The sequence below is a fragment of the Schistocerca gregaria genome, chromosome 5 (genome assembly GCF_023897955.1).
Source record: "Schistocerca gregaria isolate iqSchGreg1 chromosome 5, iqSchGreg1.2, whole genome shotgun sequence".
NCBI lineage: Eukaryota > Metazoa > Arthropoda > Insecta > Orthoptera > Acrididae > Schistocerca > Schistocerca gregaria.
The window spans coordinates 233,353,770-233,376,171 of record NC_064924.1 but is presented as its reverse complement, the minus strand read 5'-3'; the positions used below and the strand labels follow the sequence as shown (position 1 = coordinate 233,376,171).

At 39.6% G+C, this 22,402-nt stretch overlaps 1 protein-coding gene across 5 annotated transcripts in view; it reads right to left on the bottom strand.

Annotated features, from left to right (window-relative positions):
- Window positions 1-22,402, bottom strand: part of LOC126273020 (uncharacterized) — a 30,266-nt gene that overhangs the window by 2,575 nt on the left and 5,289 nt on the right. For 4 of the 5 annotated variants that reach the window (XM_049976394.1, XM_049976393.1, XM_049976395.1 and 1 more), the window contains 2 exons: window positions 7,288-7,458; window positions 6,620-6,853 (listed from right to left, as the gene is read on the bottom strand). In XM_049976394.1, coding sequence (XP_049832351.1) covers window positions 6,620-6,853; window positions 7,288-7,458 — 405 coding nt within the window. Of the gene's footprint in view, window positions 1-6,619; window positions 6,854-7,287; window positions 7,459-7,559; window positions 7,631-22,402 lie in introns of all 5 variants that reach the window. The other variant, XM_049976396.1, reaches the window with a different exon arrangement.

Sequence of the window (22,402 nt, the reverse complement as noted above, 5' to 3'; positions counted from 1 at the left end):
TTTCTCGTCTAGGAGACTAAAATCCCATCGTTCCAGCTGGCCGACTCTTTTTTAAGGAATATTGTTGACAGGAGGGGAGGGTACACAAATCAAGAATCTGCATTATATATGCAGTACTCATCTATTTAAAACGTTGCAGCAGTGCTCCCCATTCACATATGTTTGAATTTTCAAATATTGACACTGTGCCGATCTATGTTGAAGACAATAGTTTGCAAACCATTCTCTTCTTAATGATGCCTGTTTCAAATAATTATTTCTGTTAATGTTGACAATTATTAATTAATATTAATAATTATTGGTGTTAATGAAAAAACATCACCACCAAGTTACATTGCAATCTCTAGGATGCCGAGTGTTCTCAATTGTAATGCATGCAATGTGATATATAATTTCAATTCTGACGCAGTGCTTCATGCATTACAGTATCTTTTACTTATCACATAATTAACTCTATTTAGAAGAAACAGGGACAGTTCTGGTGACATTCTAAGATAATTAAAAGATCTTCTTGGATCTTCCATTATAAATTGTTTCATCAAGGTTGCTGAGGAAGCGAGCTGACGTCTTTTCTTCATTCACTCACAAATCGAAACACATTTCTTATTTTTTCTTATGCAGCAATTCCACACACCAAGCTTTAACTCCATCACAACTCGTGCGACGTGCAACTGCCAAAACTTTCACTTAGGAACCCACAAAATGACAAAACTGAATTGTATACTGGTGTCGCTGAGTCCACATCATATATGAAACCATTTGCGTGCAACTCATTCCATGCAACAAGTGGTGCAACCCAATGCCGTGGTGTAAACTAGGCTTAATGCTTTTCACATCAACATTTGCAATATTTTCCTGCAACCTGTTAGAAATAGCTTAGTTTCAACAGTTGGCAGGAAGCGCCAGATAAAGGGCGTTAAACTGCTTGTGCAGCTACGATGACGTAGGAAGCCCTTATGTTCGTACATTGAAAGATCTTACATTATGTCCTAAAAAAAACAAAACATCAGAGGATACTCCAAGAACATCGGAATTTCGTGAACCATACTGAGGTGCATAATTTGGCTTATAGTGCACATTCGCATGTCCAGATTCCCTATGAAGTAGGCCTCGACCCGATATTAAGCTTTTCAGTGTAGTTTTCTGGATAAAAATTTTCTTGGAGTACCAGTACTGTATTATCTCACGTTTGGTTCTATATTATGGCATAATGCCATATGTGCTACAAGATGAAAATGTGCATTTAAACTGCAATGAACTGTTGAAACTAGCTAAAAGCATGGAATTAAACACTTCGTTTCAAATAAACTGACCATCTCAGCGGAAAAGATTACTAAAAGCCAAATTTCTTTAGCAAACCGAAAAAAAAAATTCATTGTTCTACAAGGAGATTAATGCTTGACTGTCAGAAAGGTGGAAATAAAACAAAATCTGAAACTAAGAATGTTTTAGCCCTTCACAATTATTTGCATGTATTTTAAGTCACGTGATAGCACCCGGCCACAGAAATCCGTTATGTTTTCATTTGACGTGAGAGCAGTAAACGAAGAGGAAACAGTGGAATCACTAAACGTAAATAGGGGTCACTTGGAGACTACCCACCTCCCCACTATAATTCAGACTGCTCTGTGCGTCTGCTCCGGATCTGCAACATGTTCAAACCCCCTCCCCTCCCCAAAAAAATTTGAGATAGGATGCCAAAAATTTAAGAAACTGACTTTTCAAAAAATGTTTATTTTGTAGCACACACCTTTCTGAACAGTCTGATAAATTTAGCATACGTGTTTGAGAAAACTTAAGACATGTTATTTGGTCTTAAGTGTGACAAAGTGCAGTGCCACACCTCTTCACATAGCAATCTTCAATCGCATCACTTTATTTCGCTCTGTGGAATTCAAACGTGTATATTTTGCTATGAGTGCCGTCAAACTAGATTCATGACAGTGGAAACTGAAATGTCCTGTGAGGGCTCTCCTGCTCCCAGTTGGCCGTTTTGACATGCTGCCCCCTTTTTTTTTAAAAAAAAAATTGCAATTAATACTGGATGGGATCATTTGCAAGTGGGAGAACAAGAACTCTTCAGAAAGTTTGCACTCTTTATTGCATATTATCTAATAACTTGCTGTTTTGCGCAACATAAAATTAAAAATAGGATACATAAGACCATAAAGACAAGAGACGAGCAAGATAGTAGATATTACTTCGGTCCTTAGGTCCTAGCATTTTTTCTCTCTAATCTTGCTACAGCTTTACATGGTGTGCTCTCCTTTCTGCGGAAGAATCTATTACCTCATCAAAGTGTCAAACATTTTGCTACATGAAAAATCAAAATGTCGCTGTCTAATATCGAAAAAGCTGTTAATATAAATGATATCCAAGACTGGTGTGAGTTTTAGATCTGATTATGTATGTTTTGTCACTATCTACTAGATGAAATGAAATAGGCTTGTCTAATATTGCAGCAATTGTAAAAACACCAAATAAACGAGTCCGTTTTGGCACAAATGGTCATTTTTATAGCATGACAGAATATAACTGATGAAGTACAATTATCAAATGCCTATTAGGTCCACTAAAAGCAAAAAGTTTTATGTTAGGAAATAGTTTCACCTTTCACTCATACTCTCTGGCTTCTCAAGCGTTAGATCGAAAAATAGTAGCAACAAATTTTTGTATAAATTTGAAACTGTCACATTCTTCCATAATTTGTGTGATTTCCCCATTTCTTATCCTTCCTCGATCTAACAAACAATCTTGTCACCACTAATTTTGTTACTATTCCTGCCAGTGTCAAGACTGATTCTCTGTTTAACTTCACCAACTCAGCCATAATCACCGGTTCTGCTATCTCATGTTTATTCTCCGCTTAGACATTATTACGTGTTCGTACAACGTGTTTACAACGCTACTCCCAGAATTCAACTCCAGCGGCTGCTGCCCAGGGTCTGTACAACTGGCCCTTACTAGTGTAGCAATCTGGCCAAAACTTTTCTGTCAAAATTTCATTTTCTTGGAGACACCGAAAAATAATTCGTGATCTTTCTTATCGCTTATTCCTGTTTGTCGTTTGTTTCCAGTCTGGTAGTCTGAATCTATAGATTTCACGAGTAATTATAACAAAGCTGATCATTCACAAACCCATTCACTCATTCAGCTTTATTCCACTCAGCTCGTACAGTCCCGACCCCTTTTGTCTGCAGATAAGTTTATTTCTAGAAGCGATTGGGATTCCTCCGGCAGACACATCACGTACTCTATGCACCCATACAGAAATCATAAGTTTATTCATTCAGAAATCAAGAAGGAATGTGTTCAAAAATGTTAAAAAATCGACAGACTGCTAGATCAACATGCACTTGATGCTAGGCGCTTTGTGAACAAGGTTTCTCCTCAAGTATACAAATTTACCACCCATCCCCCCCCCCCTCATGAAATTGCCGCCCAGGGCAGATACCCCGGTTCCCCTCCCATCCTCCTGCAGCCCCTACATCTGGGCCTGCTGTTGCAGTGTGAATCTGGCAGCTTCGGCGCGCCAGTAAAATTTGTCTGGGTAGCATCTGGCTGCTTGCTGCTACTGCTTAAACTGTACAGCCATATGTCACACTTCTGTAAGCAGAAGCAGGAGAAGGTACTACTCATACACGACTCAACTGCACATGAGCTTGCTCGCAACTGCTTGAACAAATCTAATATAAATAGTTGTGACATCACGTTCATCAGAGGCAATTTGTTGTTACGAAGCATTGCATAGTCTTTCTAAACCCTTTGACACATCTTGCTGTTGACAGATGCTTATATGAGCACTGTGTTTTGTTGTTATATGTGACGCATTTCCTTTGCGAATGAAGTTTTTATTTTCGTTTTCTTCTATAGTTCATGTTTTATTGCTTCAGTATTATTCTGCAGTAGCAGGATACAGTAATATCCATTGTTAGAGTATCGGTTCTTACCAGACAAAAATTACAAAAATTTAACTGAAAACTAAAACAATGAAAAATTCCTGGAATTCTAAAAAAATTACGGGTTTTTCCTGGACTCCCAGTTGCCCCGTTGAATTATTTCATAAACGAGTTTGTTTCAGTGATGAGGCAACATTTCTGGGACATTAAACAGACATAATATGAGAATCTGGGGATCTGAACACCCCCATACGACTAAGGAGCTTCACCGGAATAGTCCAAAAGTGAATGTGTGGTGTGGAATCATGCACAACAGAATAATTGGTCCATTTTCTTCAATGAGTCAACAACTACTCCAGATGTTTACCTCAAACTTCTGACCGAATATGTAGCACCACAAATGATTGACCTATAACCAACTATCACTTTGCAGCAAGATGGTGCACCATGACATTGGGGACTGTATGTTTGTCGGTTCCTCAATAAAACGTTTCCAGGCAGGTGGATTGGGAGGGATGGGCCAATTCCTTGGCTACCGCATTCGCCAGGTATCACTCCCTTGGATACTTTTTTTATGGGGGTATGTAAAAGATGATATGTATCAAACACAGATATGGGGCATTGCTGACTAGAAGCAAAGGATTCATAATGCCATTGCTACCATTGATGATGCTATACTACAGCAAATATGGCAAGAAATTGGGTACCATCTTGAAATGCTTCGTGCAACTAAAGGCACCCATATAGATGTCTATTAAACACTATCAAAAAACTTTTATAAACACTGATTACAATAAAAGAAATGTTGTTAAAATATTTCAACAACTGCCATTGTAATAAAATTTTGAAGTTGTAAAGGGACTTTATGGAAACACTGTATATTGCAACAGAAATGTTGATTTTCTGTTACAGGTTAACAGACATTGGTACACACCACTGTTGAGAAACTGAATTTATCAGCCCTAGTAGGATCCAGAAACATTATTAAATGACTCAGTCAACAGAATCTGCACCACTGACTAAACATACTTCTTAGGATAGAGCCCTGTAGTGATTGTGCCTCCTTGAGGTGCCCTCATGACTTTAGTATACCTTTGTGTATCTATCGAATTTGTTTCCAGAGTGGTATCAAAGTCAGAGCGGCCCAGCCTCTGATGTGAATAGTCCCGTTGGTACTATGTGCATATACAAGTGTTTTTAATGTTTTAACATACATTTACTGCACTGAAGATGGTCACACAGTGACTGAAATCTAGATATGCAATAAACATCATTTCTGCTGACACCGTACCCTTTACTACTTCAAATGCTAGTTTTATTTCATTAATTACCTCTATTCACAAAGCAGGTTAGAAATAAGAAGGGTGGTTGTGAAGTTTTGCTTATTATCTCAAAACAAAAAGTTGCGTAATTAACTTTTTTGTTTGTCTGCAGGCACTAGTCTGCAGTCCTGGTACACAATGAAATCCCTGCACACAGTACCATAGTGTGCAGCTAGAGCAGCCAGTTTAGTATGGCACATCCCCTTAAATTAAGTAGGGTATTGTTCAGTGATTTGTTTTCTAACAACAATCCATGTTGAGACGGTGGAATCTTATCGTAAAATTACACCATCATTATATGACACAATGGTTTAGTGGCCCAGACACTTCCATTGTGATCAGGAGCTCCAAACAGTGGCGAACGAAGTGACAGACTATGTTTCGCAGGAGCACTGGTAATAGTAATAGAAACAGGTTTTCGAAGCCGGTGAGCCACAATCGAAGTGACAGTGAATAAAGTGAAAATCAGTCACGAGTCAGTTTTCATCATATCGGACAAAATTTTTGAATCTGACAAAGATCATAACCCACTAGGTTCCGCACCTTCTGACGTGCTAAACCGAGCCCAGCAGAAATGTTACAACAGTTTCAGGTCAATGCATACGAATTCCTTAGCCACCTAGTTACCATGATCGGTTAAACCTCGAATCAGTACGACTCCGAGACAAAAAAGCAAAGCAAGTAGTGGCAACATTTGGGTTCACCAGCGAAAAGGCCAAAATCCAGCCATCATTGGGCAAGCTGAAGGTCTTGGTGTGTTGCTGAAGATTACGGTCGCAACTGGCAAACCATCACAGGACCATATTACCTGACAAGGGTACAGGAAGCTGTGAGGATGAAGAGTTGTAGGAAGCTGCCCAAGGGGTGCGGGTATGCACCATGATGATGTCCGAGCTCATTCTGTGCAGGACACTCACTCATGGTGCTTCCTCAAAACATTGGTGTTTGCCTCACCCCCGTAATCCCTCGACATGACACCCAATGATTTCTTCCTCTTTCCTCTGGTGAAGAAACCATCCTATGGCAGGCACTTCCAGGATAACGATGAAGTTGTTTGCGAGGTGGAACTCTCCCTGAACAGCCAAAAGAGAGGCTTTCCCAATCAAGGTTTGGGAAAAATGTGTCACATTGATGGGTAGATGTGTAGAGAAGGACTAACAGCATCACCAAGTTTCATGGACACATCTGGAGTTTTTTTGAGATTATAGTTAAAACTTCATGAACACCCCTCTTATAATTACATATTTCTTTGAGGAGATTATTTTTATGCTGGAGTCATAAATATTGACAAGCGGTCTGCAGTTGCCTGTTTGTCATAACTCTAACATAGTTTTCTGCCTTGAGACTAACACCCAGGAAGGAGACACAAATTGACTGTGGGAAAAGTGCTGCACTCACCGTGATGGGGATATTGAAGCCATCACCAAGGTTGATGTTGTAGAAGTCCTGACCGCCCCACCCGCCCAGTTGAACTTCTGCAAACGTTGCAGGAGGCTGGCCGCCGGTGCCGTTACACTGCAGCCTCCTGCCACAGTCTCCCGTCTGGCATCTGCCATGTCCGTAGCCATCGAATAAGCAGCCAGTGCGACCCCAGAAGCGGCCTGCCCATGGATCATCCATGTCGATGGTGACCTGTTGACACACCCCTCAATGAGAATGTAAACTGTAACTTTCTTTCTTAATGTGACTGGAATTCTTGTTAATTCTTCAACACTGCACATTTTATGACAGCATCCCCTACCACATATATCAAATATCCGTTCTTCAAATATCAAGATATTCTTGGCAGCTTATTCTCAAATAAGTAAATGTATTAAACATAATGATAAAGTTATTAGACTATGTGAAATAAAGGATTTTGAGCATCTTTTGCTATTGGAGAATGTAATACTTATTTATTACTACTTTTTGTGTGGTAATGTTTAAGTAATGACAACAACATTTCTCTTTTTCAATGGAAAATAGAAAATCTTATTTAGTTATCCCTGTGTATTCAGTGGTATTTCCTATGGCAAGGTTATATCGCAGAAAAATTACAACCATTTGTGATAAGACTGGCAACTTACCAAAGAACCAGGGCGCATCTCCCAACCACCTCCTTTGGGAGTTCCCCCTCCAGCACTGCCAAGGGCACCCACCCACACAGTATCTATGCGTCTGTTCTCGAACACAACACTCCTTCCTTCACTCAAGGTGGTGACACCCAGCACTAATAACAAAAATGTCATCACGCTCATCTGGAATACAAAAGGAAGCCAGAGTAAAATTTTACCTGAGAAGTTCGCTAAAACCATGATTATGTCCATATGAATGCTGTGTGACACTGTCAGCCACTTACTTATTCCGCCTCTTAACTTAGGTTTGTGGACAGTAGCAGCCTGTGGTACGCTCTAGATATGGAGCAGAAACCTGGGAAAGAAGTGCCACTAGAAGGGAGTTACAGAACTTTGCAATGGATTAGAGATAAGAAATGTGGAGGAATCAAAAGGAGATGAAAGATGTGTGTAGTGCAACATGAAGTCAGTTTACAGTTCTAGCTTAAGAGCTACAGTTAAAATATAAGCTCATCAATATTTGAAAGGTATAACTCTCTGCTAGATCATTATGTATAATGTAAATAAGAGAGTAATGACCATTTAGCATTGCCAGACAGTTCTCCATATTCATTTTGACAGATGCAGATCTGATACTCATTTTGTTTATGTGTATACGTATGTACAGGGTGTTTCAAAAATGACCGGTGTATTTGAAATGGCAATAAAAACTAAACGAGCAGCGATAGAAATACACCGTTTGTTGCAATATGCTTGGGACAACAGTACATTTTCAGGCGAACAAACTTTCGAAATTACAGTAGTTACAATTTTCAACAACAGATGGCGCTGCAAGTGATGTGAAAGATATAGAAGACAACGCAGTCTGTGGGTGCGCCATTCTGTACGCCGTCTTTCTGCTGTAAGTGTGTGCTCTTCACAACGTGCAAGTGTGCTGTGGACAACATGGTTTATTCCTTAGAACAGAGGATTTTTCTGGTGTTGGAATTCCACCACCTAGAACACAGTGTTGTTGCAACAAGACGTAATTTTAAACGGAGGTTTAATGTAACCAAAGGACCGAAAAGCGATACAATAAAGGATCTGTTTGAAAAATTTCAACAGACTGGGAACGTGACGGATGAATGTGCTGGAAAGGTAGGGCGACCATGTACAGCAACCACAGAGGGCAACGCGCAGCTAGTGCAGCAGGTGATCCAATAGCGGCCTCGGGTTTCCGTTCGCCGTGTTACAGCTGCGGTCCAAATGAAGCCAACGTCCACGTATCGTCTCATGCGCCAGAGTTTACACCTCTATCCATACAATATTCAAACGCGCCAACCCCTCAGTGCCGCTACCACTGCTGCACGAGAGACATTCGCTAACGATATAGTGCACAGGATTGATGACGGCGATATGCATGTGGGCAGCATTTGGTTTACTGACAAACCTTATTTTTACCTGGACGGCTTTGTCAATAAACAGAACTGGCGCATATGGGGAACCGAAAAGCCCCATGTTGCAGTCCCATCGTCCCTGCATCCTCAGAAAGTACTGGTCTGGGACGCCATTTCTTCCAAAGGAATCATTGGCCCATTTTTCAGATCCGAAACGATTACTGCATCACGCTATCTGGACATTCTTCGTGAATTTGTGGCGGTACAAATTGCCTTAGACGACACAGCGAAACACCTCGTGGTTTATGCAAGATGGTGCCCGGCCACATCGCATGGCCGACGTCTTTAATTTCCTGAATGAATATTTCGATGATCGTGTGATTGCTTTGGGCTATCCGAAACATACAGGACGCAGCGTGGATTGGCCTCGCTATTCGCCAGACATGATCCCCTGTGACTTCTTTCTGTGGGGACACTTGAAAGACCAGGTGTACCGCCAGAATCCAGAAACAATTGAACAGCTGAAGCAGTACATCTCATCTGTATGTGAAGCCATTCTGCCAGACACGTTGTCAAAGGTTTCGGGTAATTTCATTCAGAGACAACGCCATATTATTGCTACGCAAGGTGGATATGTGGAAAATATCGTACTATAGAGTTTCCCAGACCGCAGCGCCATCTGTTGTTGACAATTGTAACTACTGTAATTTCGAAAGTTTGTCTGCCTGAAAATGTACTGTTGTCCCAAGCATATTGCAACAAACGGTGTATTTCTATCGCTGCTCGTTTAGTTTGTATTGCCGTTTCAAATATACTGGTCATTTCTGAAACACCCTGTATGTGTGTGTGTGTGTGTGTGTGTGTGTGTGTGTGTGTGTGTGTGTGAAGACAGTTAATATAGGAAAAGACACACAAGACTTATGAATGTACTTTTAACTGATAAACTGCATAATGACATTCCCTGCCGACATTCCCTGCAACATTCTGTTAAGCCTGCATGTTGAACCGAAATACTTCCCAGTAACATTACACTGAAAATCTAGATTAGGACAGAGAGATCTAGTCGAGGATCTTCAACACCCACTATTCAGTTAATATTATGAGTAATTATGCCGAAGCAGTTGCCATTGACATGACAGCAAAACCAAATAACATATTTGTCAAGCCATATACTATCTAGATGGGACCAGAGGATGGTTGAATCTAAACAAGCAGGCATTTGTGATTTACGCCTTGATTTTTTTAAAGCATGTTCTAAAAAATTTACATCACTGCTAATTCCATGACTTACAAATCGAAGGATGCACATTTACCAATGTGAAAAATTTGAACTTCAAAATGTACATCATTTGCCCTCAATACAGGGTTTTTCATAAGTACTTCCAGGGTTTCAAATGACTACTGTGCAAAAACCATACGACATACAAGAAAGGACACCTAGCACTGAATGTCTCCTACTTTCGATTCATAATAAAAGATGTGGTGTAGTTGCTGAGCGCACCACTAAGTGACAGGCGTGTCAAAACATTGGCTTTAACTCGTCACAAGAAATTAGCTCGTCCCAGACGACGGCAACCCAATGAAAAGAATTCCAAGGCGGGCAGCTGTCTGTACACCTTCCCAGGCAACAGCAGTGACTTTAGTGAACTGCACACATGTAATGACACATTGTCTATTGATATGTCTCTTTTATGTATGTCTTTTAATGATCGTGTAGTCATCTTCCAAAACCCTGGAGGTAATTGTGAGTATTCCTGTGTACACGTTGATGGAGCGTAGCACAGAGTTTTGAGAAACAAGTGTTTATGACTCCAAATTCTTTGAGATGAAAATTTTCCCTTCCAAAATACTGTGCAAACTATTATGACAAATGCTCTTGTATGTAATAGTATGGGATTATAATGCTAGGGAGATAATATGTTCATGGGCAATAAAGGTTCATCTATTACTGTTATTGTTAGGCCCTAAAAATTACAGCTATTACTGCAATCTGTAAATTAGCACATTTACACAGCATGTCTTTCCCCTTCTTAGACAATCTTCAAATGTGATCGACAGTCTAGGAGTCATGAACTGACATCACATTTGTGGGTTTTGGAACGCAGCTCTTTGCACGTTACTAGGTAGGGCTCTTTTTTCTTACGGAAGTATCGTTTATGAATATAGCATTGCTGCAGTAGGTGATGCACTTTCAATGCCAGGACCTATTGGCTACGCATATACACCAAACAGAAGCAATCATCATAGTTCTTTGTGGTTATTTATAATGCCATGGATAACTGAAAATGTCGCTCCCGGTGTGAAATGCGTGCATCGATTCGTTTTCTGTCTGCAAAAGAAATGAAAACATTCTTAAATTCATCAGATTAATTTAATTAACAGTTCTTGGTAGAACAACATTATAATAGATGAAAAGTACCAGTTTGCTTTTGTTCTACAATATTACTTTTATTGTTAACCGTTATTGGGCTTACAATAAAACTAAAAAAAAAACAAAAAGATTAATTTAATTTATGAAGGAAACACTATGACTGATGGGATGGCAAGAACGTGGGTTAGAGTACTTGATTATTGTCACTCTAATGCTCCTGATGAATTGCAGTGTCAGTGACCATCTTTCATATCCGAAGACTTGGTGCTGAAAGTTGTAAAGTTCAAGAAAACAAATACTTTATGATTTTGTCCTTAGTTATAGGCTAGTCGGAATGTTTGAAGATTTTCGGGTATAAATGGGAGCTCGCAAAACTGAGGAACCCCCACCACCTCTTCTGGGTGAGGTAGGCAAGTCGTTGGGCTTCGTGTTTAAAAGTGTTTACCATTTTTGGAGTCAGTAGTTTTTTTTCCCTTTGTTATCAATGAAGTTATTTTTCCAATATGGAAACTTACAACAATTGGCACTCCCATCTGCAGACCTGGAATTCTACTGCTTATTTTCTGGTTTTCTAGGCGATTGTTACCATGTAGTAGCCAGAGGCCTTATTTAAAGTCATTGGGCTATCAGTTAGCTGATGATGGTGTTCATCGAAAGACATGAAAATTTAAGAAAATAATTTTTTCTTTTTTTCATGGAACCGTAAGTGTGGTGTTGTGACTGGCAGATCTGTTGAGCTTGACATCTAGATCTGTAGGACCGAATTGAAAAGCAAATCTCTAAGACCATGGAACGTTTCAGCACATGAAATTAAAATGTAAGAGTAATAACAGATAAAATTAAATGTTTATGAACCCATAAAAGACAAGCCATAAGTTTAGGTAAACGCAATCAACAATATAACATAGGATTCAGTTTAATATTTCAAGGAACTCCTCAACAGAATAGAAGGGGTGACCCACGAGGAAACACTTCAGTTACAACTTGAAAGCGCATAGATTAATGGTAAGAGTTTTGAATTCTTGTGGTAGCTTATTTAAAATGGATGCAGCAGTATACATCACACCTTTCTGCACAAAAGTCAAAGAAATGTGATCCAAATGCAGGTTGGATTTCTGCCTATTATTAACTGAATGAAAGCTGCTAATACTTGGGAATAAGATGATATTGTTAACAAGAAACAACAAAAAAATATATTGAGAGGCCAGTGTCAGAATATCCAAACTTGTGAAGAGTGATCAACAGGAGGTTCATGAAATTACACAACTTATTGCCCAAACTGCCCGTTTATGAGCCAAAAATATCCTTTGCAAATGGGAAGAGTTACCCTAAAATATAATACCATATGACATAAGTGAATGAAAATAAGCAAACTAGACTACTTTTCGTGTCGAACAATCACTTACTTCAGATACCGTTCGAATAGTAAAAATGGCAGCCTTAAGTCTTTGAACAAGATCCTGAATGTTGGCTTTCCACGGTAGTTTAATATCTATCTGAACACTAAGAAATTTGAACTGTTCAGTTACTCATCATATGCTCATTCTGTGAAATTAAAACGTCGAGCTTTGTTGAATTCTGTAAACTGTAAAAACTGAGTCCTAGTGTGATATAGCGTTAATTTATTTTATACAAGCCATTAACTTATGTCATGAATTGCACTGTTTGAAACAGAGCCAATGTTGCACACAACATGCTTTACTACCAAGCTAGTGGCATCAGCAAAAACAAGAATATTTTAGAATTACCTGTAATACTAGAGGGCATATCATTTATATAAATAAGGAACAGGAGAGGCCCCAACACTGATCCTGAGGTATCCCTCCCCTCCCCCCACCCCTCCGCCACCCCACCATCCCACCCCATTTGACCGTGCCCCACTGAGACACCTCATCACAACCATTTTCAACACTGTGAATAATGCCATTGTGCTGTTTGTTGTTAAAGTAAGAGGTGAACTAATTGTGAAGTACTCCTCATATTTCATAATGGTTCAACTTCTGGAGCAATATTTTGTGATCAACACAATAAAATGCCTTGGTTAAATCAAAGAAGATGCCTACCGCTCAAAACGTTTTGTTTAATCCATCCAGTACCTCACAGAGAAAAAGAGAATATAGCATTTTCAGTTGTTATACCACTTCTAAAAGCCGAACTGTACATCTGATAAATTATGTGATATAAAATAATCAATTATGCTTAGCAAACATGGAAAATCCAGGATGGAATGTAATAATATGAGAGAAGGAAAGTTGCTACTCACCATGTAGCGGAGATGCTGAGTCGCGATAGGCACAATAATTAGATCCACACAATCATAGCTTTCAGCCATTAAGGCCTTTGTCAGCAGTACACACACACACACACACACACACAATTATCCTTACATACACAACATTTTCAATAACTTTAGCACACATTGACGACACAGAAATGGGTGTAAAATTGTCTACATTATCCCTTTCTCTCTCCTTGTAAAGCAGCTTTACTACTGAGTACTTTAATTGTTGAGGAAACGGACCATTCTTAAAGGAAAAGTTACAAATATGACTATATATAGAGCTAACGTGTGCAGTGCAGTATTTTAATATTCTTCTGGGCACTCCATTATATCCATGAAAGTCCTTACTCTTCAGTGATTTAATTATTGACTCAATCTGCCCCTTGCCAGTATCACAAAGGAGTGTATGAGACATCAATATCGGAAAGGCATTTTGCAAGAGAGTTATATGATTCTCTGTAGAAACTAAGCATTTTTTTTAATTCACCAGCAGTACTCAGAAAATGATTGTTAAATATTGCACATAAATCTGGCTAATCACTAACAGAAATATTTTTACTACGAACTGACTTTATATCGTCGACCTTGTGCTGCTGACCGGACACTTCCCTCACTAGTGAGCATATGGATTGTTATCTTGTGAATTTGCTATCTATTTGCGTACCACATCCTCTTTGGCTCCCTAATAACATTTTTCAGCACTTCACAATACTGTCTGTTTTATCTTTGAGGTGGTTACCTGCGGATTGTCCTTAACTATAAGGCACGATCAAGAAGTTTCCGTTCAAAGGCCATACAGTCCTGAATCGGTATGCCAACCAGGTAAATTCACTGTGAACATTGAGGCAATTGTCCCACCAACGCACCAGGTTGAAGATACTACGCTTCATGGCGACTAACAACATATGGCCCAAGTAGAAGCTTCCATATAGCCCTTATCTAATGTCCACTGCTTGCCACTTTTTCATGCACTTAAACAAAATTTCTACGTGGTTGGCAGTACAACAAAGATAATGATGTCAAAATGGTCATTCAGAGGTGGTTAGCCAATCAGGTAACTGATATTTACAAGATGGAAATTGATAAGTTGGTTTTTAGATCCTATAGCTGCCTCAATTTTGGTGGAAATTAAGTTGCAGAGCAGTTAAAGGTACAGGCCTTGATGAAAAGCAGTTTTGCGTTTTTACACATAATATAAAAACTGTACCTACTTACAGACAACTCATAATAAAAAAAAAAGAACTACAATACATTGTGAGTAGGTGCTGCTTCTGCATCAGCCTTCCTCTGTTGCAACAAGACTTGTGCATAATCGAACTGTCCAGAGTAACAGTTTCGTGCCAGAATGAGAGCCTCCGAGTATATGCAATTCTTATATGAAGGATGTTGTTGCGGCGGGCCAACGTCTCGGCTTGGGTCTCTCATGCGCATCATGTTGTTATGTGGCTGGCAACTGGCAGACAGGTGGGCCTCGAGGCTGGCCGGGTGGCAGGTAACTACATTGACCGTGTTCGTCTTGCTGTGGGTGGCTGGTGGACGGGTGACCCGGGTGCCCCAATTGCCCTGCACCATCTGCCGTCTGGCTGACACGTGGCGTGGCCACCCCCAGATACGGCACCATTCCACCTGGCTGCACCTGTTATAACGAGATGGCTGTAGTGGCATTTGTTGATGGCGGCGTGGAGTGGCAGGCACAGACCACTCTGCTATCATAGTCCCAACCCCTACCCTCCTTCTTCTATGATGATAAACCTCAGAAGCCAGGAAACTTTGGGGTGGCCTGTAGCATGGCAGGAGGAAGCATTAGGATCTGCAGCAGTGGCAGTGCCAGAAGACATGCACAGCAGGTAATAAATAAGTGCAGGTACCAAAGGGTCAGGGGAGGGGGGAAGTGGTAGAACCCACTTGGCACCACCGCTGCCGGCAATCCATCGTGCACATGTGCATGTGGAGCCAGGGGGACACGACAATGCACTACACTGCACTGCACTGCAAAAATATTGGAGCGAGCGCGTTCAGTACCACCACTGCCACAGTGCACTCTAAGCCAAAGAAAAATCCCACTGTGCATGCAGAAGACACCCATGGCACATCAAGGAGATGGGGGCTTTTCCAGTCGGTGTCTCGCCACAAAAGGGCTTGGTGGCTACACTCTGGTTAATTATACCAACTTTGCCCCCAGTAGCTGGGGACAGTACGACGTGGCTCACATCTTTTCTTTACTGCGGCTTCTTTTGCTCAGTTAATGAGGCACTCACGGAGTCATCCTTGCTGCTACATGACGTCTTTTGCATGAGAGCTTGAGTTTGCGATCGTGTAGAACTTTTTATTGTTTCTCATTTCTCGAATTCGTGGGCTTCTCTCACACCTCATTCACAGTGTGTTGTAATACAATGATTAGTCTGAGATGGGTGTAAAGGCCTTCTTGCACAATAGGTATTTATTTACCTTATGTGAGAAAGAGTAACAAAATCCGATACATAACATCACTAGCTGCAAATGACATCATTAGAAGTTATAATGATCACACTTTAGAGCATTAAGCTAGGCAGGCCATTTTGTCCTCAGACAGTGCATACTCTGACAAAGTGGGCTTATAATTAATGATGATGAGGCATTAAGCATTTGCATAGATACTGTTCACGGGTGCTGAAGTTTAAACAATTACAAGTTCAATATTTCACATGAACATATTGCCAATTTATGGAGGGTGCACAGCCCATAATTCGAGTCACTAATTTATATTTTTATTTACTTTTGCCCTGTAGACTTCGCTTTTTATTTATTTCTGCAGACAAGATGATAATGCAATATCATACAGCGACCTTAGTTGCTGAAGAACATAGATGACGAAGGAACCTATTTATTAATCAAATGCTACCTTACAGTCAGAATGTCCTAGGGATCCGTCATGGTGCTAAAAGATGTTCAAACTTGTAGCCAAAGGAGTAATAATGATAACTCACTTTACCCAGGAGGTTTATTTTTTAAGAAAACAGCAGCAGTTTAACCGATTGCTAGCCTCAGTACACTAACTTCTTCCAACGGAGATGCGATAAGGGATGTATATTTTTTTCAGCGATGGAGGTTAAGAAATATCTTCACGCCATCATGCATGAAACGGCTTTTTAAACAAGTTGTTATCGGAATTATTGACCAATAAGTAACTGCCAATCTTCGAGCTCCATTGTCTGCATGTTAGTGAACCTGCTGGTGATGAAAAAAACAAAGCTATGCTCATGTAATAATGTCATACATTTATACGTGTGACTACAATTCGGGTCTAATCAGATCCTTCCTGTATTTGTTGGAGCTGTAGTGACCTAATTATTAGGAAGTGCCTTGTGAGCATAGTAAGTATAGTGTTGGCATCCAAACTTCTTTTTTCTTTTTCATATAAAGTTACCATACTAGAATGAACTTTTTTTAAAAAAATTATCTAAAACATGGATGACGATAGAAAAATAAACTAGTGTAACGTTTCTACCTTCTTTTTGCCGCACATCTTTCTGTCTGTATCTACTTCACTTACAAAAATAACTTAAGAAATAACTGATGTTGGATCAGTTCAAACCTTAAGCAGTAACATGTAAATGGTAAACACATGTGCATGCACTTCATTATGAGCACACGAGACCAGCGCTGAAACATATTGGCTTTAATTCAGATAGAAGTGGAAGGCACATATGTCACAGATGACTTTGTAAAACACAAGATCTGTAACATCAGGGAAATTGTCTTGGCATTCTGTGACTAGCAGGTTTCATTGTAGATTTGCGGAGGTTCCGCCGTCTAGCTCGCATGCAAAATTTCAAGTATGGATCACCTTAAGAGATGACGCTTGCCTATTCATCAACTGTAACGCTTTTCTTATGAGGTAACTAGCTTGTCCCTTATTCATATGAATGTTGAGTACAGGGATGAGTAGATATGATACACAACCATAGAACCAAACACTGGAACCTTGTGACACACTACATAACACATGTTGTTTTAGTTATTCCACAACCCTGGGAATCACTCTACCAACTGAGTGAGCTATCTGTGCACGCCTTACATTAGATATTCACAGATGAGCTTTCAGTCAAGCTGTGAGGAATCTAAGGATTGACTGATTGATCGTTGTGAGAACACCTTCAGTCTGTGAGAGGGAGTTTCATTATATAAGTGGATGCTGGCAATTTGCAGCTTAGAGCCAATCATGAAATGTGTGTAGGTGTCTTAAGTTATGAGAGTCACTTACTGAATTTTCTGAGTGACAGTCATCTGCTGCACTGGCTGCTTTTTTTTCGTATTCTTCACTACTGCTCATTTCCTGCTGTTTAGCCATTTTTGAGTGTGTGGCATAACCTGCCAAATGCTTGTATATGGGCCGTACTCGAAACATACATTGGTCATACATTGTCAAAATACTGTGGTGTGGCCCGGCTTTAAAAGAAACAACTTGACATGAAATGTTTCGTGAACTAGCTGTGGTGAAGTTACCTGTGTTCTGTTTGGCTTTTCAGAAAATGCTTGGTGTCATGTTGTTTATTTCCAACTCCACCCACCTCAATGTTTTTTAAGAGTGTGTTACTGGACAAATGAAACCACGGAACAAACCACGGAACAAATTGGGTCACGTGACTAGGCATATGCCTGTGCAGGCTGCTGTTAACATCATTAAATTTATTGGTGATGAGATGGGGAAAAGAATTACACTGCTGACGAAAAGGTGACTGGAAGTGCAAGCAAAATTTTAATTTCTTAAAGAGCCATTTTCGTTCGTAGGCTGCTCTTATCTCTTATCTTCTTTTATATATAAAAAGGCAATGTCCCGACTAACTAACTCACTGACCGATCATCGTCCAGCGCAAACCACTGAGGGAGAAACTTGACATTTGCAGAGGGTATTGATCATATACTGTAGGCGTAGTTTAACAAGGAATTTGTCGATATTCCATTCCTAAGGGGTTGAAATAAGGAATGAAAGGGTTTGTAAACATATGTTCTTAAGGCAATTTTGAAACTGGAAAAATGAAAATTGGTATTTGTTTTCCTTGTCACAAATGAAAAAGATACATATTTCGGCATTTTTGGAAATTCAACCTGGAAGGTATGAAATAGGGGATGAAAGAGATTTTTGCAAATAAATCATCGTTAAAGAACAACTAAGGTATGTTTAAAGCTACATCAATACTAATTTGTATTTGACTTCACAGTTTCAGTATTTTAGGAAATTCAACCATAGGAGAGTGAAATAGGGATTCAAATTTTATGGACATATTTCATTTCTGAAGCTAAATCTATGAAATTTTGTATTTGGCTTTTTAGAAATCAAAAAGAAATATGCATTTCATTCTTTTTGGAAATTCAAGCCCTAAGGGGCGGAGGATGAAACTGGGCATGAAACAATGTATGAAAGTATTTAATTGTGAAAGCATTTTTAAAGCTAAATCTTTCAAAACTGGTATTTGGTTTTTTTCAGTTAGAAGTGAACAAATACGTTTTTCACTCTTTTTGAAAGTTCTACCCTGAAGGACGTGAAATAGGGCCAGATTGATTCACCGCTTCGTCATCGACCAGCCAAAAATGCCGAGGATAGAAACTTGAAACTTGGAAAGGGTGTTCATATTACACTGTAGGCTACTGATGAATTTTTAAAGCTACACTTATGAAAATTAGTATTTGAATACTCGGTCAGAAAAAACGAAAATACGTGTTTAAATGTTTTTGGAAACACCTCCCTAAGGGAGCGAAATAGCTGATGAAAAGTTTTATGAAATTTTTTCATCTTCAAAGCATTTTCAAAGCTAAATCTATGAAAATTTGTATTTGGCTTCTCTGTTTAAAGATTTCACAGTTTTTTAAAATTCGACCCATGAGCAGGTAAAATAGTGAATGAATATTTTAAAGAAAATATTTCATTGTATTAAAAACATTTGAAGCTAAATCTATGCAAATTAATTGTTAATTGTAATTATCTCACATGAAAAAAGTCAGTTGTTATCCAGCTGCTTGTCTGTCTGTCACTCTGTTAGGAGCCCTTTTTCTAATGTACAGTTAAATAAAATCAAGTTGAAATTTACTTGTCACATCAGTGGTCTCTTGGCGGTGTAAAAACATTAAGAGTCTAAGTTGTTCCAATCAAAAGAGACGGACATGTATAACACATATTTTGATGCTCGCAAACTGACTCATCAAAGCGTATAGCGTAGTGTACTTCCCGTTGACCTAGGATCATGAAATTTGGAAGAAATGAGGTTTCGCAGTAGAAGTACAGAAAAAAAGAAAAAAATCAGAAAATTTTTAATGTATAACTATATCACACCAAAAAATATTTCTTTTTCATTTGTTATACAAATTCAAAATTAAAGCATTCTCGAAAGTCATGGAATTCCCCTGACCCATCTTGCCACTATTAATGTCAGAAACAGGAAAAAGTCATCGACATTCTCGATCCCTGGGATGGGTGAACCATCTGCTTATCTATCTCTCTCTCTCTCTCTCTCTCTCTCTCTCTCTCTCTCTCTCTCTCTGTCTCTCTCTCCCCCCCCCCCCCCCCCCCCCAAAAATCCATCAATCAATCCGAAGCGCAAGTCGTCCTCGCACCAGTCAAGCTTTTTTCTATATCTATCAAATATTAACTCATAAAAGAAAAGTTAATTCTCTAGTAAACAACTACCACGAACTTCATTTTGGGTGTTCATTGGAATAATTTGCAAAACAAAGCAGCTACTGTAAAATTCTCTTTATGCTCTAAAGCCTATTCGTGACAAGTAATAACTACTGCTGCAGTGACTCTTGAGAACATGACACTGAATAAAGATGAATACAGAAATCAACACACATAAGACAGAGAGGGGTATAGGCATGCTGACCCAAGTATCTCAATGCTGTACCTGTTTCCAGAGACAGACATCATTGTAGGAAAAAAATATCCTATTGGGAATTAACTACTGCCAGTTAACAGCAATAGAAAATGAAAATAAGGAGGAAAAATCGACCCATTTATGTGGAAGATGTTTCGACCTTAGACCAGAAGCAGTAGTGACAACTTAAAAGGTTGGCAATCAGTGCTAAGGACTTCTCCAGAAAAAAAAGTATGACCTAAATTTAGAAAGATGATTGTAGTAAGAACTTTTATTCCCTCTGCAGGTTTATCAAGATTTATATTTGCTCCAGGATTACCTGTGATTATTTTATTTCAACGTAAAAACTTGTGAAGAGAACTGAAGTTATCGTTAATCCAAAGCAAAAAAAGAACACCTGGTTTCTAATGTTTCTTCCGACTCGGATTAGATGTTACATGTATTGAACATTATTAAATACTTTTGGATTTACTTGTTCTCTAAGTTGCTATTAATATGTTGCTACGAGTGTCAATATATGTTGTTTTGTGAATAAGGCTTTCATACTGCAGACGATAAGATGGAATACTTTTCATATAGATGAACATACTACACAATATAAGAATTTTTAATTGAATGTTCGATATGTTAGCTACGTGTCTTATACAGTAATGTATGACCTAAAGTGCAGTAGTGTAAACAGTGTATACTTTTTCATTGCAAACTCTACGAATGTTTTTTTTTTTTAAATGCCAGACATAATAATGAGTATGTCTAATAACCAAGAGTCAAGTAGCGATGTGAGACAGATGTGAAATTATCGGAAATACGGAAGCTCCCAATCCCGCCCGTCTGCTTTGACCCATGACGTCACAAATATGGCGGAAACGACCATAAACCACGATTCCATTATGGCACATATAAAGTTGTTACGTACACAGTATGAGAACGAAAATACATCGAAAAACAAACACACACATTTTCCACAAAAGCCTAATGACACTAATAGGACAAGCGCGAGAAATGGGGTGTTTTTGGGTGGGGGCAAACTAAATATAAACAAATTTAGACACCAACCCCATAGAAAACCACATAATACGACGAAAAAAGAAACATCACAAAACTCCCCAATTAACACTACACACAATATCATCTGGAATCGGACACTTCCCTTGACCTATATAGCTCAACACCAGCTTCCGAACTCATAAATTAGGATCAAACACTTCCCTTGGCCTATAGAGCTCAAAAACATCTCTGATACCAATATACACACCCACACATTGGGATCGAACACTTCTCTTGACCTGCGCAGTGTTAATTTTATCCGTCATATCCATTCCTGGACAAAAACAACAACCGATTAATTTTACTAAAATTGCCAGACGACGTACAGCGAACAACACTAAATTAACCTTCACACAAAATCGTTAACTCACTGAAACGAATTCCACTACAAACACAACCGACACTAACAATTCTTGATAATGAGCAAAAGCAAACTGAGCTCATTACACCACACAAACGAAAACCGTGAACATATCACCAGAGAGCACAACAAACCACAACACGACGATATCTACTAACACGCCACTCACAAACCAAACTCCGCGCCGTCATGACGTCACACACGACAACATCCTTACAAGCCGACGTGTGGGATCGGACGCTTCTGTCGATCCAAAGTATCAATTTTTGCAACCTCACAATGTCGTCTAAGCCGCCTCAGAAAGATGTAGTCCCCGTGCGGGTGTCAAGAACACGGGCAAGGTGCAGCGGTGTAGCTGCGTGGCAGCGCGGCGGAAAACGTGGTCTGCAGCGATCGAGCCGGCAGCGCGGCACGAAACACTGCACTGCCGCGACATTGTGGTTAGCCTACTTACATACCACTTGCTATAAAAATCAGGCGTACCGCGGCGCTGTTTGTGCCTCGTCATTGTCGCGAACGCCTAATCCAAGTAAGTCCGTTTGACGGTTTAAACTATACCTACACTTGAAAATGACTGCACGCTCAAAACTTTGCCGTAGTAAAAAGTACTACATAAAAGGATATTCTATAGCAAGTAATGACACGCACTGTGGCAGATTATCGCCATTCAGAAAATTTGTTTTGGCAATGGACCCCGTTGGAACTAAGATCTTGCAGAAATCCGGAAGAAAGCTTAGTGTGCGTGCCGTTGGTTCCTGCGCCTCCTTTATTCTGTGTGACAGCAGTGTGCCTGCTGTGTTGCAGATCCCGCGGCACTGCGGGCCTGGGCAGCGACACTCC